Source organism: Aptenodytes patagonicus, chromosome 7, assembly GCF_965638725.1.
Source record: "Aptenodytes patagonicus chromosome 7, bAptPat1.pri.cur, whole genome shotgun sequence".
Taxonomy (NCBI): Eukaryota; Metazoa; Chordata; class Aves; order Sphenisciformes; family Spheniscidae; genus Aptenodytes; species Aptenodytes patagonicus.
In genome coordinates, this window is record NC_134955.1 from 66637370 (window position 1) to 66661503 (window position 24134).

The 24134-nt window shown below is 57.4% G+C and overlaps 1 protein-coding gene and 1 long non-coding RNA gene across 3 annotated transcripts; one reads left to right on the forward strand and one right to left on the reverse strand.

The window, feature by feature from the left end:
• Positions 1-5547: 5547 nt before the first annotated feature.
• On the reverse strand, positions 5548-10443 carry LOC143162879 (uncharacterized). Of its 2 annotated transcripts, none has more exons than XR_012995817.1 (4): positions 10378-10443; positions 9687-9737; positions 5874-5962; positions 5548-5706 (listed from the first exon to the last, which is right to left on the reverse strand). It is a non-coding gene; the product is annotated as an uncharacterized LOC143162879 (long non-coding RNA). The 2 variants fall into 2 exon arrangements; XR_012995816.1 differs by lacking the exon at positions 10378-10443 and adding an exon at positions 9992-10031.
• A 3657-nt stretch (positions 10444-14100) lies between these two features.
• SIX1 (SIX homeobox 1) lies at positions 14101-17037 on the forward strand. The gene is made up of 2 exons (XM_076345648.1): positions 14101-14687; positions 15702-17037. Exons 1-2 carry the CDS (start codon positions 14128-14130, stop codon positions 15988-15990), a joined length of 849 nt encoding a protein of 282 aa, XP_076201763.1. The 5' UTR covers positions 14101-14127; the 3' UTR covers positions 15991-17037.
• The last annotated feature ends 7097 nt before the right edge of the window (positions 17038-24134 follow it).

Here is a 24134-nt window from a genome sequence, read left to right on the forward strand (position 1 = left end):
GTAAATCCTATTAATAGCACTTACGCTGCTGCGCTCCCATCCACATTCTAACAAATCTGTTTAGACTGGGTTGGTTTTCCCTCATCTCCTGCAAGATCTTCACACCTGGTTGTGGTCACGTCTTCACAAAATAGCTGGCCAGGAATGGAAACTTGTGCTTTACAGTCATCTCCCATATTTTAATTCATGCCCCATAGTCCAACACGTTCTGGATCAAAGCATTAGTGCTGTAAATCACCATGGTGCCATCGAAGCTAAAGGGATTATACAATGGGTCACACAGCTTCAGTGAGGAAGGGCAGAGCCCATACCCCTCCTCTCCCCTGGCATCGCTGGCTTCTGTGCCTGCCCCCGCTGCAGCACGGCCCCCCACAGCTCCCATCCGCACCGCAGCAACTCCCTCCTGCCCTGGGCACCATACTCAAAACCGAGCCCAAACACAAGCAAAGGACCTGCATGTGGGAAGGAGGCAACGGACAGTCTCTGGAGCCACTGGACATGTTCACACCAGCCCCACACACAACCCCTGTCACCTGTGGGTTTAAGGTGGCACGCTTGGCACCAGAGCTTGCAGCTATCAGAAAGAGCAGCCTCGCTGGCAGCTGTGTGGTTACAGTCCCCCCCAAGCTCAGTGTGGCCTCTCAAAGAGAAGGCACCCTCTGTTCTGCTATAGAATAAGCCATTCTCTATTTGAAATGACAATATTTACTTTTCGTATAGTGGACTCCAGCGGCTTCCTACATCGCAGTCACGGTGAGAGGGGTCAGCACCAGGAATGGGAGAGGTGGAGAGTGAGGTTCGCATGCCTGGCTCCGACTTCCTAATCAAGCTGTGCATTAATTACCTAATCCCCCTCCAGGCTGCTGTCCCCCTGCGCTTCATTTCACCACTGCCCCAGAGTCCTTGTAACTGAGCACCTTTCAGCACGGCCGCAGCCTCAGCCCGTCCCGAGCCGTCTTCATGCAGCCAGGACCATGCTGTTCCCTTGGGGTGAGGAGTCCTCCGTGCCCTTGGGCCAGGCTGGCATTTGCCAAAACCAGCCCTTGGGAAGGGCTCTGTGCTGCGGTCACTCCCGACCTGCCCTTGCAGGCTTCCGGCACCTGCTAACGCATCCCACCCCGTGTGCCAGGCAGGAGAGGATGGATGCAGGAGGAAAAGACTCCCCGCCAGGCAAGCAGCTCCCCAGACTTACCAGCTGGAAAGCTTTAATGAGAATGGGAGAACATGGGAACTGTACCCCCCCTAAAAATCCTCTCAGGTGAGGGAGGGGAAAAAATCTACTCTAAATCACCAAAAGGAAAGGGTTTGAGTTAAAACTTCATTTACAAAAGTCCACAACAGGACAAGCCCACTCCCGATCTCCCTGCGAAGAGATCCCTGCTCCTTGCACGAGTCTGTTGGCTGCGCAATCCCAACCATCCGGCTCTCCCCTCGTCCCAGGGCCCAGCAAGGCTCCAAAGTGCTTTCACTAAGCTCAATAAAAAGGCTGGGCCTGTGGTGCCGAGCCAGGTCCAGCATAGCCCTGACTACATTTCCAATGTTTTTTCTACTAGAGGGTTAAGTGAATAACTTAAAGGATTTGGGGCTCCTCTCTTTCCTTCCCCATAGCTGAACTGCATCCACTCCCCATGCAAAAGCGTATGGATTTTCTCTCATCGCTCTAGAAACTTTTTGAGGTCAATACAGATTTACCCTCTCCTAGTTTCTCCTAAAATGGTTTTAAGTCTTTAATTACCTGGATAATTCCTGCTGGTTTGCATGAACGTTAGCTCAGGAATTGTTTGTAATTCCTCAGTGTTGTGGAAGAAATGTTTTAAAAGTGTTACCCGCACTGAAGAAATTCTCTCCAAATTCTCTTTTACAAGGGGTTCTTACTTGTTACCTGTGTTAAAGCTTGCCTGTGAAGCAGCTGTTTGGTTTTAGACCTTTAATCTCTCTACAGAGGTGCCTGTTGTGAGATATTAAAATGCCACAGAGAAAAAAAAAAGCCCCCCCAAAAAAGAGGAATTTTTAGAGAGAGCCAACCAGCCAAATACAGTATGTGGCCAGACAAAATCAGAAGCGCTGGCTGCAGTACAAACCCAAGAGGCATCAGACAAACCGCCCCAGCCACAACGGTAACGGTTCACCAGCAAAAGGAATGCAGAAAACAAAATGGGGGGAAGACCCCCCCCCTTCCTCCTCCACCTTCCCCCTGAAAGACTATTTGACATGGCTGATGCCTCCCGTGCATTCAGATGTGCCGCTCTGGAAGGGCAAATAAGGACTCACTGGCCAGGAAGTTCTGCCTTCAGTGTCGTGCCTGCCTGACCCCGTGCAGGCAGACCTCATGAAAAGTGATGCTTAAATACTAAGGGTTAGAGCAGGGGAGCACCCCACCTCAGCCCTTTCGTACATGCGCTGAGCTCCTTTGTAAAATCAGTGCGATTTCTATCACCCTTGCTGCAGAGCATCACGTACCGATCGCTGGAGACCTTGTTCCAACGTCCAGCTCGTGCGTGCTCACAGCCAGCCCGCGCTCGTCTGGCCTGCGCCCGTTTTGTCCTTCCCCTTAAATAGCTCTTTCCTCTCGGACGTGTTTATAGGGGACAGTCACGTTCCCCTCTCTCGCCTCTGCCTTTACTGGGCTGCCTAACCAAGCTCTGCCGGAGGTTGGCTTGCAAAGAGCTCCTTGTCCTGGCATCAAAACCTGTATGACATCCTGCCGTGAGCTGAGATATAGCGTACCCTGGAAAAGCCCCACTGGTTTCGTACAGCCTGCTACCCAAGGAGCTCATAAGCCACCTTCTTCTCCCTGTTGCTCGCAGTCCTTGAACGAACACGCAGGAGAGCTCAGCTCGCCGTCTGCCAGGAGGGTACGGCCGAAAGGTGAACTTATCTCACAGCTACTCTTCAAACCCTGCCCGAGGATGGACTCAGGAGCTCCAGCTGCTCGCGCTGGGGCAGTGTCGGGGCTTACTGCCTGCCCCCAGGCTGGAGGCTGCTGCCTTGCTGTGGTCTTAGCAGAAGTAGTGGTGTGTCCCCTCCACAGTCATCACAGAGTACATCTAGTGTACTAATATACTCTGCAGTAGCTGGTGATTTCAGCTAGTACCTCAGGTTACAAATGCAGTTGCTAGAGTTCATTCTCATGCCTTTGCTATGGGGGACAAAGATCTTTTGGAAGGATAAGATGGGCAGGCAAGAGAAGTCACCTCTCAAACCTCGTGAAGGCTAGTAGGGGGGCCTAAAAGCCTAGATCACAAAGGGTTTTGCAGCCTGGCTCATCCCAACATTTGGCTTCAGAAATTCAGGGTTCAATTTCTGCGACAAAGTTTGGTGTTGATTCCTGCAACTCACTGCAGCATCTTGGGCTTCCACCCAGCACTCGCCAGGGAGGTGCAGCGGTGCTTCACAGTCCAGGGGCACGGCTTCTGGGCGGTGGAGGTGTCGCAGGGAATATCAGCATCGCCTGGTGGAGGTGTGCTCTGGGGCTAGTGACAGAGGAAGTGCTACACAGTTTCCTCCACACCAACCCCGCAAAACCCTTTTTCACCCACCTGGAGTATAAGCTTTCTATCATGGAACAGCCTCTCCTCTATCTCCAATGCTGAGTTGCACAGGACCCCCTCTTTAGGGGACACAGTGATAAAACTCGCTTTCCAATGAATTTTAATAGAAGCGTTTAATATAGGCTCCTGTGTAAAGGATCGCAAGTCCTGGCCCTTGGTAACTCCCTGTCCTCCATGCACAAACACAAGTGAGCTGCCAACGCGCCCCTCAAACGCGGCCTGCAGCTCCAGCGGTCCTGCTGACGTTTGCATGCTTGGAAAGAAGTTATAGGGGTGCCAGCAGTGGCCGTGACCACGGTGTCTTTAAAGCACAGGGATGCTTTGAAAAGTGACCGTGTACAAAAATAATAGTAAAAACCCCCCAAATCTTTCATACCATCCTCTTGCTCAGTCAAACAGCTTCTCCAGGCACCCATCTATTGCATCTAGTAATAAAGGTAAGTTTCTACTATCATGACCTTACCTCAAGAAGTGTAACCCCAAGTGGGCTCACAGGTGCGCTTTGGGAGTAAGTGGAATTGCCGAAAAGCTCCCAGAATTGAAGGGACTTCACTTGGTATGAAAAGAGCTGAAGGGGAGGGGAGAAAAATACAGCTGGTAGATTAGACACTGTGATCTGATCCACTCGAGGCACAAAGGACATTAAATTAAACGGAACTGAAACTCAAAGTCAACGAAACCGAGAGAGAGCAAACCTATGTGTAATTAGCCTACAGGATTCACTGCCACAAAGTATCACAGAGGCCAAGAGCTGTTCACCACAAGTTTGGAAATGTATACGTATATACACACACACATAAATATCTACACCTACACACACAAGTACGTATATATGTATATACCTATGGTCTCTCAGGGCTGGAAAGGACCCGACAACACCGTTCAGTCTTTTCCCCAGCTCCAAGACAGGATCAAATACACATCGGTATTCTCTGACAGATGTTTGTCTAGACCTGTTTTTAACAGAGAATATCCCACCTCCCCAGGCAATTTATTCCAACGCTTCCTTTTCTTCTTCAGCTTTATACACACACGCACACGTATATTTATCTCAGAAGGTGAGCGGAGCGGTCTCTGATGACTTGCACATCAAAAGGCTTGTTAAGTCATTTCTCATGGCAAGATCTTTATTGCGAATGATGTGCGAGCCCGAAAGATCCCAACCTGACCTGAGATGACAGGCTGAGCTTGGGGGACCTGCAGATGGGGTAAGGGGAGCAAATGGGAAGGGCGGGGGAAATTCATTCCTTTCCTTATTAACCCATCAGATTTGGTCTGCTGATAAAAGAGAGACCAACTTTTGTATACTCCGTTTTTAGACTCAAACATGAAGTTCATTTACTGGTTTCAGTAAAATAAATACACTTTTGGCTTCCTCAGCAGCCACCTCGGAAGAGATGCTGTCCTGTCAAACTTAGGTAAGGCAAAGGAGGGGATGAAGAATGAGGCTGCGCAGCTGGAATATGCAAATGGCAGGATGGAGAGTAGCACTTTTCCAGCCCGCCCTGGATATCTATTACCTCCACTTTTGGACTGACAATGCACCAAATGTTTCATTGCCTGGGGCCTTACAAAGCCGACCAGCTTTTTTAGCTGAAAGCACTAATGTAGAAAGGCAATTGGGAATTAATTATTTAATGTGGCTCTCATTGGTAGAAAGCTTCTACCTCTCCCGCATCTCAGCTACCATTATACATATGTTGCTTTCTTCAGACTACAGTGAGTAGACAGCAGCGGAAAATTATGGCTAAATCCCATTCCCACTTGCAATGAACTCCATTTAAATCGACAGATTTGCACTCAGTAACTAAGAGCGCAGTTTAGCCCCGTGCTATGAAAACATCATTTGTGACAAAAACCGTAGACAGATCTCAGTATCTCCATTTCTGAAAATAAGCGATCTCGTACCTCCACTCCCAACCCCTCTCTTTGACAGGCAGCAGAAGACTATTCCTATTTAAAAATTAAAATCCACGCAAGTAGGCCTATTAGTAGGAAATCGGAACGAGCTCCCTTTAATGTGGCTGGCTGGCTGCCTCACTGGAGCAGGCAGAAAGGTGTATCCTGAATCCGCACCGCATGTTGGTTCAGCTCCAGCTTCTCAGGGATTCCCAAGATAAGCATCTATTTCATTTAGAGCCTTTTTAGTGATGACCTGCGTAGAAGCAAACTGTCCTTTTGAAGATCTCTCTGCAACAGCTGCATGCCAGAAACTCCTGTCCAAGTTACTTTAAGAGCTTAAGAATCAGGCCCCATGCATTTAAAAAACAAAGTTTGCAAAATAAGATTCTGCAGCGGGGTTGAGAAGGGGCATGAACTTACGCTGTCAGCCATCATATGTGTGAAAATGGTAACTTCTTCCCCGCAGTCACCACCTCTGGAATCGTTCCGGATGAAGCCCCAACAGGATCCTACCAAAATTCAACGTAGTGAATTACACCAGGAATTAATTTAACATAATGTGTCATGTATTTCCAAACACAAAATACATTGGGTTTGCTTTTTTTCGGCTCTTCAGATGAAAGAAATACGACTGTACAGATGTGCTTTTCTAAGATCCAGTGGCATGAAACCTGAAATACCCCAGCAAGATTCAGGAGCGAGAAGTTTTAATCACCATGGAAGCACGACACTTTTGAAGGTCTATGAAATTATATACTCGGGTCTGAGAAGGGTAAACTTATCCGTCTGGACAGATCTGCTGATAAACAGAGACAACTCATTTTCTCCTGGAAAGCTGCATGTATGTTGTTTGAAAAAATAATCAGTCGTTAGAGACAGGTTTATGCTGGGAAGAGAAAGGAGAAAAAAAAAAAACAGTGCTGGGAGAGACTTTCTGTAAGGGAAAAGGAAAGGCACCGTGAAAGTATTCCCTTCATTTAAGTGATTCTCCGCAAATTTGGGAGGTAGAAGAGAAGACGGGCTGAGCATCTCTCAGGGCCAGACAGAGCGAGGCTGGCGACGACGGAGGCATATGGAGACCCACCCAGGGCGCAGACAGAGCGGAGGACCCCCAGACCTCGGCTTACGTAAGGTGACCTTTCCCCTCTCTAAAATTTCAAAGCTGGCGTTGCCGGCGCTGAACAGACTGTGTGCCATATGTAACATGACCTCAGCTCCGCTCTGCCAAGCCACTGATGGCATCACTAATGAGAGGTGAAAGGTCCCTTTCTCGCAGCTCGCTCAGAAACCCACCGAGGCGGCGGGCGCGGGACGGGCCCCCCGACCCCCTTTATCCCCGCAGGCAGCCACCCGCTGCCCCGCCGCAGGGCCCGGCCGCCCTCCCGAAATCACACGCACCCCCACGTCCCTGGGGTTGGCGGTGCCTCATCCCTTGGCCCAAACCGCAACCGCGCAGGCCAACGGAGCCCTGCATGTAAACCCTGTCCCCGGCCCCCCTGCCGCCCTTCCAGGCCGGGGCAGAGCCGTCTTTTGAGAGGGGATTATGCCGTTTGCGTCGGCCAGGTGGGGGAGACGGATTTGGGCTTGAAGATGGCGCTGAGGGAGGGGGGACGAGACACACCGAAAAGGGCCGGGTTTGGGTTTGCCCCCACCCCATCACACCGCAGCCGCGGAGACGAGGTGGCCGGGCCTCGGCGGGGGCCCTGCGGAGGAGGGGCGGGGGGGGGTCGGCTGGGACCACCTCGGTGTCCCCCCCCTTCCCCGAGGCAGCGCCGTCCCCGGGCTGCCCGCCTCGGGCCGGGGAGGGCCCTTCCCGGGCCGGGCAGCGCCGGCAGGAGCGGCGGGGGGGGGGGGGGGGGGGAGCCTGGCAGCCCCCTCCCGAATCGGCTTTTTTGTTTCCGAAATTTTAATTTTTTTAAATTTTTTGGGGGCAGCGTTTTGCACGAAGACCGTTGCAATCAAAAATCAACCACCGCACTTCCCCCCCCCTTTCTTTTTTTTGCGAAAATAGGGGGGCTGGGGGGGGGTTCTTGCAGGTTGCCCGGCGTCCAGCGCCCCCCGGCCCCAGCCATCACCTAAGGAAGGGATGGGGAGGACCCGCTCGCACGCCGCTCCCGAGCACCCGGCTTCCCGGCCCGGACACGCGTGGGGGAGGCCCGTGTGCGCGCGGGTGGGTGCCACTGATGTGTGTGGGTGGTGCACGCGCGGGTGGGGTGCGGACACGTGGGGAGGTATGTGCGCACAGCGCTGTGGGAGTGTTCGCATGGCTCAGTGTGTGTGCGCACGGGTGTATGTCTACACGTGAGTGGGCGTGTGCAGGCAGACATTGTGTATGCATACGGAGGGGCCGTGCACACGAGTGTCTGTATGCACACGGGAGCGGGTGCGTACATTCGTGGGTGGCCGGGTGGGTGCACATGGGTGGGTGGTGGTGTGTCAGCAGGCGGGGGGGCACACAGGTGCGCGTGCACACGTCGGCGGTGGGTGCACACCCCAGTGTGTGCACACGGGTGGGTGTTGCAGCGTGTGCACGGCGTGCATGCAGGCGGGGGCTGCAGTGCCGCTGCCCCGAGGCCCCCGCCGCCTCCTCCCGCGCCGAAGGGCCCCGTCCTCCCCCGCGGCTCCCAGCTGCGAGCAGCGCGCAAGCTTCCGCGGGCGGCCTCTCCGCGCCTGCCCTTTGTCCCACGCGGGACCGCGCGGTGCCCCACGGCCGGCTCCCGCTGGGCAGGCAGCGACCCCCCACCCCCCACCCCCCCGCCGCGGGGCTCCCGGGGAGGCCCGGGCTCCGCCGGCCGGGCTGGAGCCGCCACCGCGGGCGCGGAGGGGGCGCGCACCGGCCCCTCCCGGGCGCAGCGCGGGGAGAGGGCGTCCTTGGTTTGTTTCGGTTTTGCGAACGACTCATGTATGGCACACGCGGCACTGCTGAGGTATAGCGGGGACACCCCCCCCCCCAGCACACGCAGTGCATTTATCCCACCCGCAGCCGTGCTCCTGCCTCCCCACGCGGGACCAAACCCCGCGGGAGAAGGGGCTGTCTTTAAGCCTCGCCGCTTTTCTGCTGGGGATTAATTTTTACATCGCATCCCGGCGCAGAGAAATTAAATTATTCGTTTAAAATACTTATTCCGCCCCCCCCCCCCCCCCCCCCCCCGGAACACCCTCATTTCATAGGAGCGCAGACAAAGCTGCCCACGCGTGTTGGGTTGCGCTGGGGCATATTGCGCTGCCGGCCGCAGAGTGGGGGCGGCCGGGGCGTGTTTTTCGCCCACGGAGGAGCCGCACCTCGGGGGAACCTCCCGCCGGTGCGGGGAAGCAGCGATCGATCCCGCGGCAGCCCAGCGCCCGATTTGGCCGCAGCCTCATTCGAGCTGCCTTATCTCATTTGAAAAAAAAAAAACACGAAAAGGGCCAGAAATTGCAATTATCATTGTCTCGGGTTACGGCAAATGCCATTATGCCGAGAAACGGGAAGGAAAACAACGCCGCGGAAATGCGGATCGCCTCGCTAATAACGCGCTGCTGCTGCGCGGTCCCTGCGCGCCCGCGGGGGGTTCCCACCCCCCGTCCCGGCGTGGGGGGAGCGGATCCTCCCCGCGGCGCTGCGGGGTTTGGGGAGGTGTGAGCGGCTGGGGATGGGGATGGGGGGTCCCCCTTTGCGGGGGGGGGACCGCAGCTGATGGGGGGAGCCGCAGGCTCCGGAGGCGTGTGGGTGCCCAGGGGTCGTGTCACGCACACGAACACGCGGGGGAGATGCAGCGTAGCCGGTGCCGGCTGGAAGGCAAGCCTGCAGGCTTCCGTGCAGAAAAGGAGTTAAACCCCGCCGTTGTCCTTTGATTTAGGAAACGGCTCATCCAATTCAGTTCCAGATTATTCAGGGGCAGACTGCCTCGCTCGCTCCCTCTCTCCCCACGCCAGCCCAAACATCTTGAAGTAATCAGCAGCTGAGAACGGAGACGTCCCCCTGGCATCTCAGGTTAAAGAAGGAGGTCCAGGAAAATGTGGTAGAGCCATTACAAGAAACCTGAGATGCATTCATCAGAGACTCCAATTGCCATCGCATTAGGATTGATTAGAGACCAGCAGTACCGTAATGACCCGGAAAGAGGGGCATACGGGGATTATTAATATCAGACTTCTTAAAAAAAAAAAAAAAAAAGGAGAAAAAGAAGGAAGGAGGAGGGAAAATTTAAAAAACAAAAGCGCATCGCGGGGCTGCTGCTCGTATGCACTTACCTGAGGAGCACAGGCACCGGCCAGCCGCACAGACGAGAATTTATCTAACTTCTGGGGAAGAAAAAGCAAACAAACATGGAAAAAACCCACCGCTGGACCCCCTGAAATCGCCGGCTCCCACGCACGGCTCGCACCGACACCCCCCCCCCCCCCCCAGCGCCGCGGCCCCGGGGCTGCGCAGGGGGCGGCTCGGGGGGGCCGGCCGGGGGCCCCGGTCCGCTGCCGGGCCGGGCCAGGGGAAGCTGGTCCCCGGGCCGGTGACAGCAAGGACAAGTTAAGGAGCCTCCAAAGAGGAGCAAGGAGACCTCCGTGGCTCGTCTCCTTCTCAGTTCCCTGCGCCAAAACAAATCAGCCCCTCCTGGTCTCGGTTTAAATGTAGCTCACTGGATAATTAACTCCATCTTTCCAGCCCTGCTTTAACTGTTTATTTAGTGTCACCCCGTATTACCATCACTAGCACTTTCCTCTGAACAGGAGGAGCTGGAGGGTTTCACCTCCCAAAAGGAAATTCTTCGTAGCTTAAAAGAATCAGCATCCAGGAGGTACATTAGCGAGCAGGAAAGGGGGGGGACGACACAGCGGGGGGGGGGGGGGGGGGAGAGTCCCACGGCAAAAGCAGGAGAAAATAAGGGTGTGGGGGGACAGAAAGACGTATCGGCCCTCGGAGAGGAAAAAGCCAACGCGTGATCACCTCTAATCCCTTGAAAAATGTCCCGGTAAGTGCGCGAAGAAAGAGCCCTTTGTGCCCTGGGGATCGCCCCCGCCACCTCGCCGGGGCCACGCCGGGAAGGCCTCATCCTGCCCCCCGCCCCGCCGTCCGTCCGTCCGTCCGTCCGTCCGTCCCGTCCCGTCCCTCCTCCGGCAGCCCCGGCCCGGCCTGACCCCGCTGGGTGCGGGGGGACCCCCGCCGCCGGGCACCCCCGGGGCGCGGGGGGGACGGGGGGGGGGGTCCCCGCCCCGCGGACACCGGCTTTGTTTTTACAGGTGTCTGGAGGGTGATTTACTAACAAGTAATTAAAGGCTGCACGGGTTTGCAGGCGCGTCGGGCCAAAGGCTCCCGCAAGAGAAGAGCGATGCGGATGGAGCGGGGCTCGTCCTTCCTCGTTAAAAAACAGAATAATGCAGGAAGGGGAAGAGAGGGAGAGAAAGAAAATACAAATCCTTTATTGTCTAGGAATAAGCCGGGGAAGCTGGCTGTCTCCCCTGCGCCTCGCATTCGGCAGGGAAGGCAGCGCGGATCCGGTATCACGTTGCAGATCCTCACTCGAGATAACGAAATGCGATCTATTTTTCAGAACAGCAAGTGGATGGGAAAGGAGCCCTCTACAACACAAACCTCATTGACTTAATGGGTCGGTTTTGGATTTCGCCTTCGAAAGGTTCGGAAAGCGGCAGCGTTGGGTTACTGCCCCGCCGGCTCCCAGCCTCCAGCCCCGGTTATCACCACGCCGAGACGGGGCTCCGAAAAAAATTGCCGCTGATTTCATTTTGTCGCCCTATTTGTTTTCCCCAGACCCTCACGCTTAAGGAAAAACAAACAAAAAAAAAATTAAATTGATTTTCGGTTGGGGAAGAGCTTCATTGCTAAGGTCGGGGGGGAGACGGGAGTCGCGTTCAGGTTATTTTTTCTGCTTTGTTTTGGTTTTCCGGCGAAATCGAGGAAAAACCCGCAGAGCGTTGCCCGGGAACCGTCTTCATCCCCGCTCTGCGCCCTATAACGCTGCATCGAATAAATAAGCGAACAAATGAATTTCCCGCACAGACGGAGCCGATCGGTGCCCGGGCAAACGGGGCGAGGCGCGGAGGCCCCCGCGGCCGCGCACCGGCCCCCTCGGCCGGCCGCCTCCCCTCCGCGGGCGCGGAGGTGCCAGGCCCCGGCGGCGGAGGAGACCCCGCGGCGGGGAGGGGGGGGGTGTCGAAGCCAAGCGATTTGCCGGGGCTGGAAGCGGGGTGAGCCCGCCGGGCTGCTCCTTTGCTGCCGAAAAATAAAAGACAAGAGAAGCGGCCGGCGGCGGCGCCGCGCCGTTGTGTTGTTATTTAGTTAGTTAGTTATTTGCATCCGCCTTGTTGGTTTTTTTTTCCTTGGAGCGGCTCGAAACTCATTTTTTTCTGGGTGATTTTCAAGGGCGAAATGGGATGGGGTGGTTTGGGAATTCATTTGCCTCTTTCCGTGGTTTAAAGTTAAAGGTTTCCGATTTTTAGGAAAACCAACCCCGGGCAATAATTAACGTTGGTGCTGGCCGGTTCTCGTCTGCAGCGTGTAACTCCCAGGTAGACCCCGGCGGGTCTGTCCCCTCCTCGTGTGGATTTTGGCGACACGGAAGAATAAAGTCCCGCTCGGAAATCGCGGGGAAGCCTCGGCTCAGCCCTCGCCCGTCCCTGTCAGCTCCGCCGCCGGCCACGCCGGGATAATTTGCTTATTCCCAGCCAGAGCGGTGTTTGTTTTGGTCGGCCTCTTAAAAGGGGGAAGAAGAAAAAAAAAAAAAACCAACAAAAAAACAACCAAGAGAAATGTGAGGGCAAAAGAAAACCGCTCTCGTTAAAATGGCAAGGAGCTTCCTCAGCCCCGCTCTGCATTTCTCTCCTCCACATACTGAAGGTATAAGCCCTCAGGTCCGTGATTTTCTCGAACTTGAGCCCCTTATCAGAAAGAAAAAAAATATGAAAAAATTAATAACGGTAAAAAGGAGGGGTGGGGGAGCCCATCTCCCAGGCTGGGCAGGGCACTGCTCCTCCAGGACGCGGCCGCGGGCGGCTGCGAGCCCAAGCGTTATAATTCTGCGCACTTGCTCCAGACTTTAGGGTATTAGTTGATTTTAGAGCCGGGTTTAAGGCTCCGTTCCGGTCCCCACACAGCTGCCTTGTCAATAAGGATCTGTTCCAAGCAGACATTCCTTCTGGGAGGACATTGCAGCTCTTTAAGACTTCATCTGCAACATCATAAGTACTAAAATAAAATGGCAAGGGAAAATTACCAGACACATGGTCATGGGATATAGAAGCGCCCTGACTCCAGCGTACATAGTAAAGTCACTGTACAGACTGGGTGGCAGGGGCTTATTTTAAACAGCCCCGAGACGCGAAGTACATGGGAAAAACAACAATCCGGATTTAGGGAAATATGGGGACCGGCCTTTCCCATACCGTGTGGCGGGCAGAGGCTGCGGGCGGGGGGCGGGCAGCGGGAGGGCTGCCGGCCCCGGCTCGGAGCCCTTCTCCGCCTCGGCCACAAACGCGCTGCTCTTAACTTTGAGCATTTAAAGTCGGATAAATCCGAATGCCTTTAGCGAAGACAAACAGGTTTTAAGGAGCCCCGCGACGGTTATTAGCACCCGCGGAGCGAACTCGTTCTTGAATCAAAAGCGTTCTGGAGTGTGCTTAAAATACTGGTTTCGACTTATCTAATCAAAGATAAATGCAGTCATAAAGACACCTCCTTCCCACCGCTCCCCTGCCCTTATCTCACCGCATTGTCCTCATCTCCCAGCCCGTCCTCGCTACTGACAATAGATTATCCTTGCTCGGGGAGCCTAATTGTTTTCTAATTTTTTAAATAATTGCTTTTGAGCGAGGTGTGCAAATGAGGATTAGGCTAATTAAAGCGCCGCCGGTCGGTGCGGTTTTGCTGCCCGCCGCCCGCGCGGCTTCCGCGGGGCTGCCCCGACCTGCCGCGCCGCCCCCGCCGGGGACCCCCCCGCGGCCGAGCGGAGGGGGGGCACGGGCCCCGCGTATTATTTAGCTGTTCACTGAAGCATTATTTATTCATCCCCAGCATTAAGGTAATTAAATACGGGCTGGCTTGGCAGGGGACGGCGAGCGAGCGGGTGGGGGGGGGGGGGGGGCGGGAGTTTTGGGGAAAAATAAGAAGAGTGGAAGAAAGAAAGACAAAGTCCGCCGGGAGCGGCTTCCCCAGAGATGCGCCCGGGGGGTGCGGGGCGGCGGGGCTCCCCCCGCAGCCGGGGCCGCACCCGCGCAGAGGCGGCGGCTGGAAGCGCAGCCGCGGCGGCCGGGGCCGGGGCCGGGGCCGGGTCCCCGCCGCCAGGCCCCGCCCGCCCGTGCCGAGGCTCTGCCCGCCGGGCCGGGCTGGGCCGGGCTGGGCTGGGCCGGGCTGGGCTGGGCTGGGCTGGGCCGGGCCGGGCCGGGCCCGCCGCGGCGGGGGCCGAGCCGCGGGCGCCCAATCAGCGCGGCGCGGGGGCTCGGGCGCTTTAAGCGCGGCGACGGCGGAGCGGGGACAAAGTCCCCCCGGCGCCGCGACGAGCATCCCCGCTCGCCCGCCCCCGGCTGCCGCCGCGCCTCCCCGCTCTGGGGCCGGGACCAGGACCGGGACCGGGCCCGGCGGGCGGCTCCCCGCCGCTCCTCCGCCGCCGCGCTCCCGCGGGGTGCCCGCCGCCGCCTCCTCCTCCTCCTGCCGCCGCCGCCGCCGCCGCCGCCGCGCCCGGCCATGTCGATGCTGCCGTCGTTTGGCTTCACGCAGGAGCAGGTCGCCTGCGTCTGCGAGGTGCTGCAGCAAGGGGGGAACCTGGAGAGGCTGGGCCGGTTCCTCTGGTCGCTGCCGGCCTGCGACCACCTGCACAAGAACGAGAGCGTCCTGAAGGCCAAGGCGGTGGTGGCCTTCCACCGCGGCAACTTCCGCGAGCTCTACAAGATCTTGGAGAGCCACCAGTTCTCCCCCCACAACCACCCCAAGCTGCAGCAGCTCTGGCTGAAGGCTCACTACGTGGAAGCCGAGAAACTGCGGGGCAGACCCTTGGGCGCCGTCGGCAAATACCGCGTCCGCCGAAAATTCCCCTTGCCCCGCACCATCTGGGACGGCGAGGAAACCAGTTACTGCTTCAAGGAGAAATCCCGGGGCGTGCTGCGGGAATGGTACGCCCACAACCCCTACCCGTCCCCCCGGGAGAAGCGGGAGTTGGCGGAAGCCACCGGTCTCACCACCACCCAGGTCAGCAACTGGTTCAAGAACCGGAGGCAGCGGGACCGAGCGGCGGAAGCGAAGGAAAGGTACTTGCTACCACCCCCCAACCCCCCCATCCTCCCCGTCTGCCCTTTTCTCCCCGCTCTTTCCCGGGAGCACGGCGAGCACCCGGCGGCGGATGGGATGGGAGCGGCGAAAATACCTCGCTCCCTCCAAATCCCTTTTTTTTGGTTTGGTTTTGTTTTGTCCCTAAACCGCGTTGTGTCCGCTCCCCCCCCTTCCCCCTCCCCTTCCCCCCCCGTGGAAGCCCAAGTGGGTTTTCCACCCGAGATCCACCGGACCTTGCTCCTCGCCTCCCGACCCCACCTGCCCGGGGGGAGCAGCGAGCCCCTCACCGGCCTCTCCAGGCCGCTCCGCCGCCTTTGTTTGCTGCCTGCCGCCCCGAGTAAACCGGGAGCGACGCGGTCCCGGAGCCTCCGGGGAAGCGGTCGGGATGCCGGGTCGGGTATTGCCGGGGATCGGGCAGGGTAGCTCCGAAGCCCGGAGGAGGAGGGAGATGGAGCCCCGGGATGGAGAGGGGAGGAACCGGAGGGAGACCGGGATGGGGACGCGCTGACCGGGCCGAGTCGCCGCCCCGCACCGAGGCCAGCCCGGGCGGCGCCGGCCGGGGTGGCCTCGGTGCGGGGCGGCGGCTCGGCCCGGCGAAGCAGAGAGCCACGGAGGGCATCGCCCCGCTTCTTGTCTCCACCGGCAACCTCCCCACCGAGCTTCCTAGAGAAAATCCCGCACCCTGCTCGTCCCCGGGCCGCGCTTTCATTTTTAATTGAAGAGAAAATCGGCCCCCCAAAATCCCCCCCCTCCTCCAACGTTTCCTCCTCGCCTAAATTACCGGCCTGTGCTGTGTACACCTATTTATAGGAGGGTAAAAAGAAATGGGGACGATCCGTTATGAAAATATTGGGCGCTTTTTTTTTTCCGGGGAGAGGCATCTGCTCCCACGATGAAATAAAACGCGAAGGGGCATTAGCACAGCGCCCATCCCCGGCGCCTCCCGCCCGCCGTAACATCCCCGTTGTGGGGTTTTTTTTGCCTTTCCGCAGGGAGAACACGGAAAACAACAACGCGGCCACCAACAAACCGAACCAACTCTCGCCTCTGGATGGGAGCAAACCCCTCATGTCCAGCTCCGAGGAAGAATTTTCTCCTCCCCAAAGCCCGGATCAGAACTCGGTCCTGCTCTTGCAGGGGAACCTCAGCCACGCCAGGAGCTCCGGCTACTCCCTGAGCGGCTTAGCCGCATCCCAGACCCCTCACAGCCTCCAAGGCCACCAGCTCCAGGACTCGCTGCTGGGACCCCTCACATCCAGCCTGGTGGATCTGGGATCCTAAAGGCCCGCGGCGGGCGGCCGGAGGATCGGGAGAGGAGGTTCTGCTCGGGGACAGAGGCTCTGGGTTGTACATAGAGGACAGCACCTGGTTTTACAGCTCACCCGCTGATTCTTGACGGGACTCTCGGCTCTTTCACACAACCCCACATCGGCTCCTGGTCCAGTTTCCCCCCAGCGTCTCCCACTATCACCATGATTTTTATTTTTATTATTTTTTTTTTTTCCACGTAGCCAAACGCAGAGAGCGGCAGAAACCCTCAGCCCTTCGAGTTCAAACGACCTGGTCCCAGCGGAAATTACAAAAAAAAAAAGAAAAAAAAAAAGAAAAAAAGAAAAAAAATGAAAAAAAAAAAACCCCAAACCCCCAAACCAAACCCAACCAACCCCAGCTGGATCCGATTCCACCCAAATAAATCCCAGCCCCGCAGGCACGGTGGGGCAGGGGTGGCCGGGCACATCCCTGCTGCTGCCCGGCCGGGTCCCCGTGGAGCCGGCAAGGAGCTGGGACGGAGGCAGAGGGAGCGAACCGCTGTACCGAGCCCTGTGTTGTAGAGGGAAGGGAAGTTACGTTTACATTTTTCATATTTAGCCTTACCTGAAAGATTTCGATGTAGTTTAAATTAAAAAAAAAAAAAACAAAACCAAAAGGAAAAAAAAAAAGGCAAAAGCTGCAGTATTAGAGTTTTAACAAGTGCCTATGTCTTATTGCGGCTGTGCGAGGTGGTTAGCGAGCGAGCTCTCGTGGGCCTGCGCCCCCCGGCTTCCTTCTCCTCCGGGGTGAAATGCATCGATGTGACTAAAAATTAGGATAATAAGGATAAAAGTCGACGGCCGTTTCCTCCTGAACGAGTATTTCTCAGGCTGCCCCGCCAGCTCCACGTTGCCTTCTCCCGTCTGTCCCCGCTCACCGCCTTCCTCCTTCAGCTTGCAGAGAGCCCGCGGACGACGCTGTCTGTCTCGAGTATTTGTTACCAAAAATCGCATGTGCTTTCAGGTTTATTTTCTATTGTACCTAAACAGTCTAAATTAAACAACGCTGATGGCAGAACACCCAGGCTGCGCTTTTCTTTGCAGGGGCGAGCCCGCGCCCCTCTGCCCGCCCTTACCCCCCACCCGACGGGCTGCATCGGAGGCGCTTCGGGGGGGGGCAGCCTGTGCCTTCGTAACCGAGGAAGGAAGGGGAGAGGGGACCCGCTGGAGCGGCTCGCGTGGGGTCGCCCCGTGGGAGCCGGGCGCCCGGCCGGGAGGGAGCGGCCTCGCCCGCGCCGTCGGGGCCTCGCTGCGGCCAGGCCGCTGGTGCCGGTCCCCCCTGTTAGCGTTTTGCATCATTAAGAGCGTGTTTGTTTAAGTCGCTGCCGTGTTTTTTCTCGGGGTCTTGGGCCATGGAGAAATGTCACCCTCTGCAGGAGGGTCTTGCCCGGCCGCAGCGCTCCGCGTCCCTCCCGTGCGCTCCCTCAAACGGGCCCGCCGCCCCCGGCGCCCGGACACGCTCCAGAGCCCCCCCGCGGACCCCCCCACCCCCGCCGGGACGGAGCGGCGGATCCGTCCCCCTCCTCGCCCTCCTCGGCTCCGGCTGCGGGGGAGCGGGGGGGCCGGTGCCCGGGATGCGGAGATAGTTTCCCTCCGCCCTCCGGCCTGGCACCGGCCGCCCCCTCGGGGCGCGCAGCCCAGATCCCGCCGGGCTTCCTGCGCCCACGATCCTTTGGGGGGGCATGGCCGGGGCACTGGGGGACCCCCTGCCCCCCGGGCAGGACCCGACGCGGCTACGTGGGAGCAGGGCAGAGGGCGCAAATCCCGCGCTCGGGCGCGCAAGCCGCGCGGGTGGGCGCGTTATCTGCGTGTCTGCGCGCATCCACGGCCCCGGGAGGAGCCGGGGCAAAATCCGACGTCGGGTGGGAGCACGGAGCCCCCCTCCGTGGGCAGCGACCCCGGCCCCGGCAGCCCGGCCCGGGAGGGGGCGTGGAGCCGGGCCCCGCTGCGCGCCCCGCGGGGACCTCGGGGGACGGGACGGGACGGGACGGTCCGTGCTCCCCCGTCCAGCCTCGCCCTCTGCCCCACCCGGGGACCCTCATCGCCCTTCCCGGGGGGACTCATCCAGCCCCGCCGTGATCCGCCACAAAGCAGCGCAGCCTTCCCCCCCCCTCCAGCCCCTCGGGCAGAAAGAGGGGGAACCCCCAGGGAAATAAGGGAGAATTTTAGGGTGAGCAGCCGCGGGCTCTGCGCCCCGAGGATGGATGAGCTCCAGCTCCGTTTTTTTTTCCAAGCCACGGGCTCGGTGAAGAGGAAGGATAAATATTGCCCGGGGCTCCAGCCCTGCGCGGCGGGAAAGCCAAGCAGGGACTCGCAAACCGGCGGTTATTTTCAAAGTAAACAGCGCTGAGGCGCTTCATGCGCGCAGGCAGCAGCAGGGCTGACTTTCGGGGGGGGGGGGGGGGAAGGGGGGAGCTGCCAGGGGGTGTCCCCGTCGCCCAAACCCCCCTCCCCAGCGCAGACTTGCGGGCCGGGGCTGCTGTCAGGCCCGACGGCTGCGTGAGCGTGACCGCGCAGCACCGCGCAGGGCCGCGCACGTTGCGCCCCCCCCCCGCCCCCGGCCGCAGAGCCCTGCCCACGCCCCGACCCTCCATTTCCCTAACAGGGAGAGGGACGAGGTTGCCAACAGGCGGATGGTGGCAGGGAGGGACGGAGGATGCTGAGGGACCCCCCCCCAGAAGTAACCCCCCGGCTGGGGAAGGGGCCGGCGGGCAGGTAGGAGCAGGGAGGCCCTGGAGCTGAGCCAGGCGCAGGTTGCTGAGCTCTCCTCGATTAGGCTTGACCTCGCAGCAAGCTTTTCACAGCAAAGTCAGCCTGGAGAGGCAGCCGGGGACTGTTTCTCACCTCGCTCTGCTTTGTATTGCTATCGGCAGGAAGGAGTTAATTCGCCCCCCCCCCCCCCCCCCGGGTCCCGCTCACCCCCCAGGACAGATTTCACACTGTGTCCAGGTCAGCCAAAAAAGGGGAGGAAATGGAGAACAGCGGAATGATTAATTCTACCTGCTTTTCCCATGAGTGATCACCTGCTTTCGGGGTCATGAATAGCAGGTAGCTCTCTCCGTCTCCAGCTCTGAGAGGCTCATTTGTTTGGTGACAGCTGAGTGACAAGACCTGAAATCCGAGCCCTCAACTTTGCCTGATGTGTGGATAAAACCCTGGATGTTCCCTCAAACATTTCAGGAAATGAAAGTTGTAACGCGATCCCTTGTGCGCCCACATCTCCCCCAGCAACACACAAAAGCTCAAAGGAACCTTCTCGGATTAAATTCAGCCTGGAGAGGATGGAAGGAAAATGGAGAGCAGGCTGAGAAAGCTGGAACTGCCAGGCTTTTCTTCAGCACTTATTGGAAATGTCTGTCCAAAGCAGGGATTTAGAAAGGTCACCTCTACCGTAAGCGCCTCTTCCTCCGGCGGAGTGAGACAGGCAGCCCGCTTCTCCCCAGCCTACCTCCATGTTGGGGGCAGCCCAGAGAGGGGGGTTATACACTTAGATTCCCCGAGCAGGAAATTCAGTGTATAAAAACAAACTCCCAAGGAAAAAAAGAGCCCCCCTCCTCTCTCCTCATTTCATTTCCCGGGTCATGCTGAGCCAGCGTTGTCCCGTGCACGAGCCGCACGCCTGCTCTGCCCCTGCCTCGCTGCCAGCCCCTGCCTGGCTCCCCTTCCCCGCTGCCCCCCAGCCCTGCAGAGGGGCAGGTATGACCCCGCTCTCGGCCCCCACAACCCTGGGCCACGTGCTGGCAAATCCTCCACAGAGGTCTGCGGTGAGGAGTGGATGCTCACTCAGCCGACGGATTTAAATGCAACGTTTCCAGGCCTGGCTCCCTAAAGCTTGTGCACCCCCAGCTGCAATGCCAGCAGCCCAGAGCCGCGATGTGGTTAGGAGACCTTTGTGCTCTGTGTCTTTGCAAACCAGGCCTGCTCAGTCAGATGTCGGAGCTTCGTTTTGAGCACACAGGTTTGGAAACGTCAGCAGCTGGAATGAGGCAGGGTGTGCGGTACCGGCAGCACCGGGCCAAGGCATCCGGACTGCCTCCCTCCCGGGTGGATGGTTTTATCGAGCTGCCTGTCACTAGGCAGCCAGCGGCTGCTCACGCTGTTACCCAGCCTGAAGATAAAGTACTATTTAACAATTGTTTAACTATTATTGAAGTGCTTCGGACTCTGCAGGCCTGTAAAGAAAACAGGACATGCCCCGAGATAACTCTTCACCTCTACGCTTCTCCCTTACTCCAGCTTTTCTCTGGAGAGCAGCTCACTGCTGCTTACCTGGTACGCTTCGCTGTCGGTAATTTTGCATGCGAAGGAGAGCTCACTTTGGGGTGACGCTGCTGGGGGCTGGGTCTCTGTATACGCTGCCTTCAGAGGCAGGTGCTTTAACCTGCCCGATGCACGTGGATGTCATTAACAGCAGCAGAAGCAGTAAAGGTACAGCCAACGCAGTGCTTGGCTGACCTGGCTGGCTGGAGCAATCCACCTTCAAGGGTGGATTTTGCTATTCCTGCTGGGGCCGAAACCATCAGATTTTTCTGAGGGTACCAGGTGCTGTGTGGGGAGAGCAGAGGTGGCAGAGGCCGGATCTACAGGAGCTTTGGTTCAGCTCAAGTGTACAAAGTAACCTGAGACGCCATCATCTTTCCCAACTGAACGTGGACACAATTTTAAATATGGAAACGGAGGAAAATTTGCTTTAATCTTCAGGCAGAGAGAGGAAATTACCAGGCCCCCCAGAGATTATCAGCACTCGCCCCAGCAGCAGCCTGGTGCTGCCTGGAAAGAGGACACCAGGCTGAACCCCCATCCCGTGCCACCCCATCTTTCCTTCCAGCTGGATTTGTCACCAAGCACAGGAACATTTCCTCTCTCCCCGTGGTTACTAGCATTTGCTCCCACCTCCCCAAATTTTAAACAGAGGCTGAACTTTCTCCAAAGCATATAATCCCAATTCTAATAATGAGGTTAAAGAGGCAGATCTAGTTCAGTTACGATTTCCTGTTTTCACTTGTCCAGTGCTTTTGGAAAATGCCTCCGCGGGCAGAGTAGCTCCTTCCCACTTCTGCCTTAGCTTCTCATCCACAGCCTAGTTCTGCAGGGACCAGGGTTGTTTCGGTAGGGTGCCGTACCTGCTCGGACTCTGACGGCTTTCAGCCATGATAGAAAAGGTATAGAAGATCCTCACACCTGCTTCTCAGGATGGAAGGAAGGGGAAAAACTCATCTTTTTCTGACTTAAGGATGGAAAAGCTTTTAAGCTAATAGCTGGAACGTCTATCAGCCCTGTTTTACAGGAGGGGAAACTGAGACCCAGGGAGATGACAGACCTGCTGAAGGTTAGAGCAAGGGCAGATGACAAAGCGGGGAGGGCGGCTGCCCCGCGCCGGCGGCTGGTGCTCCGCATGCCCATGCTGCCTCCTTTTATAGTCTCCATAATAAGTCATTGCGGCTTATCATTATGTAATATAATATTCCTAATAATATAAACCAAAACCAATTGACTAAAAAACAATGCCAAATGAGGCTTGTGGCTAACACTCCCTGAAGAAATTGTCTCATTTCTAGAACTGAAAAAAAAAACCCAAGCAAATTAGAAACAATTGAAAAATGAAATCACATCTGCAAACCATCAGGGTGCTTCTCCTGAGCCCCGAAGGATGCCTGTCCCCGCCGCCGCTCCCCCTGCCCGGTACGGGGCAGTGGGTGTCACGGGGACCCGCAGGACTGCTCGTGCAGGCATGGGAGGGATTTTGCAGCAGCGCCAGGGCTGCAGACGGGCATGGCCTCGGCGTGTGCTTCATTCAACAGAAAGGCCGTGTCACGCTAGAACAAATCAGAGATGTATTTCGGGAATTAAGATCTTTGTATGTGTAATCTCCCAGAGCCAGCGGGGAAGCAGAGAGAGAAAGGGTGCAAGAGGGAGGCAGCACCAGTTTAAAAACTGCTGTTCCCTTCCTGGGAGCCCTCCAGGGCTGGGCAGAGGCGCCAGCACAAAGACACCACAGAACTTGCCCAAGCGCTTGGCCACGGGCTGCTTGGTTCCCCATAGCCAGAGGCTGCCTTCTGCCCGCCTCAGCAGGGCTTCGCCTGTGTCACTCCTCTGCAGGAGCAGAACCGAAGTGAGCAGGAGCCGGGAATGATGTGCGGGCTCAGCAGCACTCAGCTGCAGGGGACACTTCTGTCCCCTGGCGTGGTGGCTTCCAACCCTGTCGGCACACAGGACCGTTGGTGGTTGGCACTACGTGCCCTTTTCAGCGGAGCTGAGGTGGGGATGCTCTGGCCTGCTCCATGCTCCCCTGGGTGTTCGGTGGCTGTTGGGTGCACGGCGGGGGAAAGCATGTGGTGGTTTTACACTACTGGGGCGGCTCAGGCAGGGACACGCATCCCTGCTGTCCCCGTGGGAGGGGGACATGCTGAGGCTTGAGCTGGGAGGAATGTCTGTGGGCAGAATTGCCCCTCAAGCCAACGTCCCCAAAGGCCCAGGAAGTGCTTGGCGGGGAGGTGGGATATTTCTTGGGGGGAAGAGCGCAGGCAAAGGACGCGGGGGCGCTGGAGCTGCGCTGTCCCAGGGAGACACAGTGCCTAATGAAGTGGACAGACATACTCAGTGCAACATGTTGGCCAAGAAGCTGATGCCACCCTAGGCTGTAGCAGCCTCATCTATTACCTTCATGTGCGGGATCTGCTTCTGAGGCCTCCAGGTCCGAAGGGTACCTGGGATGAAGTTCAAAGAGCCCCCAGGAGGGCAAAGGCAAAGCAGGGCATGGGGAGGGGGAGCTGCAGGCTGCTTGCTCAAAGACCCCCCACCTCTGCTCTGCTTCACCTATGGGCAGGGCCTGGGCTGGAGGAGACCTTCAGCAAAGAGGCTTTGGGGCTCTGCTGCTGGCCTGCTCAGCTGTCACCAGCCCATGGGAACTCGGTACCGTGGTGGTGGGGGACAGCGATGTGGCCAAAACCTGCGACAGCAGATGTGATGATCATGGTGAGGATGGTCAGCAGCAGGTCACCCACACTACCCCACTCTGGCCTTCACCCACTCAAGACCTAATTCAAGCCTAAAAAGGGAGATGTACGTTTTAGCAGGGAGGAGAATCAACCCTCCGCAAAGCCTGTTATGACTTTCTGGGAGATGTTTAGCAGGCTTGATCTGGGCCCATGGCACACCAGGTGTCCAACCTGCTCATCACAGTGGTCCCTTCTGGTTTATAGATGTGTCAAATTTGGTAATCTATCCTAGAGAAGGAATGTACGGATCTGAAGGCATCAGTACAAGGGAGATGTCTTAAAATTCTTTAAACCTGGAGGAAAAGAGACAAAAGGAGAGCTGGCACCTGAAAGCTGTGAACAGGACCGAGACATAAGGTTTTCCAGTAGCGAAGGTAATTCAACATTTGGGGAGATCAACGTGCACACGATGGCCCCTATGGCACTGCAGGGTTAACTTCAAACCTAAAACATTTTCCAAAAGACACACTCTGACTTGCATGGTAACTTTTTGTGCCAGGTCCCAGTGACACCCCAGAGACCCAGCATGGAGGTCGCATGGGTGCATTCAGTCCCTGCTGCCCCGTCCCCTTGGGTGGCATGTGAGGGGATTGCCCTGGAAGAGAAGCATCTTATGGTGTGGGATGGGACCCCCATGTCAGTGCCAGCTGCAGCACGTGCTGTCCTCGGATGCCTGAGTCTCTGAGTCTGCACCCCCCCAGTGCTCCACCGGGTGACGTTTTGGGGGCTTTGCTTTGCTCTGGATGCCTCTCTGTCCTCACCCCCCTCTTCTGCCAGGCTTACGTAGCCACAGCTATTTGCTGATGGCCTCCGCGGAAACCGTATATCCTGCCTTTGCAATCGGAGACAAGGTGCCCACGCAGTTGCCAGATTTGAAAGAGGAGCTGGCGGGAGGGGAAGAGCCAAAATGGGTGCACCGAGGGAGGGGGGAATCACATCGATCCCAAATTGGGGCCCATCCCATCCTCGCCCAGAGAAGAACTATAGCGGGATGGGGAAAAAAAGCCCTATTTGCAAGAAATCTCTCAAGGCAACGTGCAAGCGGCCAAGGGCTGAGGCCAGATTTAAATTGAACCTCCTGCCCAGTGATCCATGAGGAAGGCTCGGCTGCTCAAAC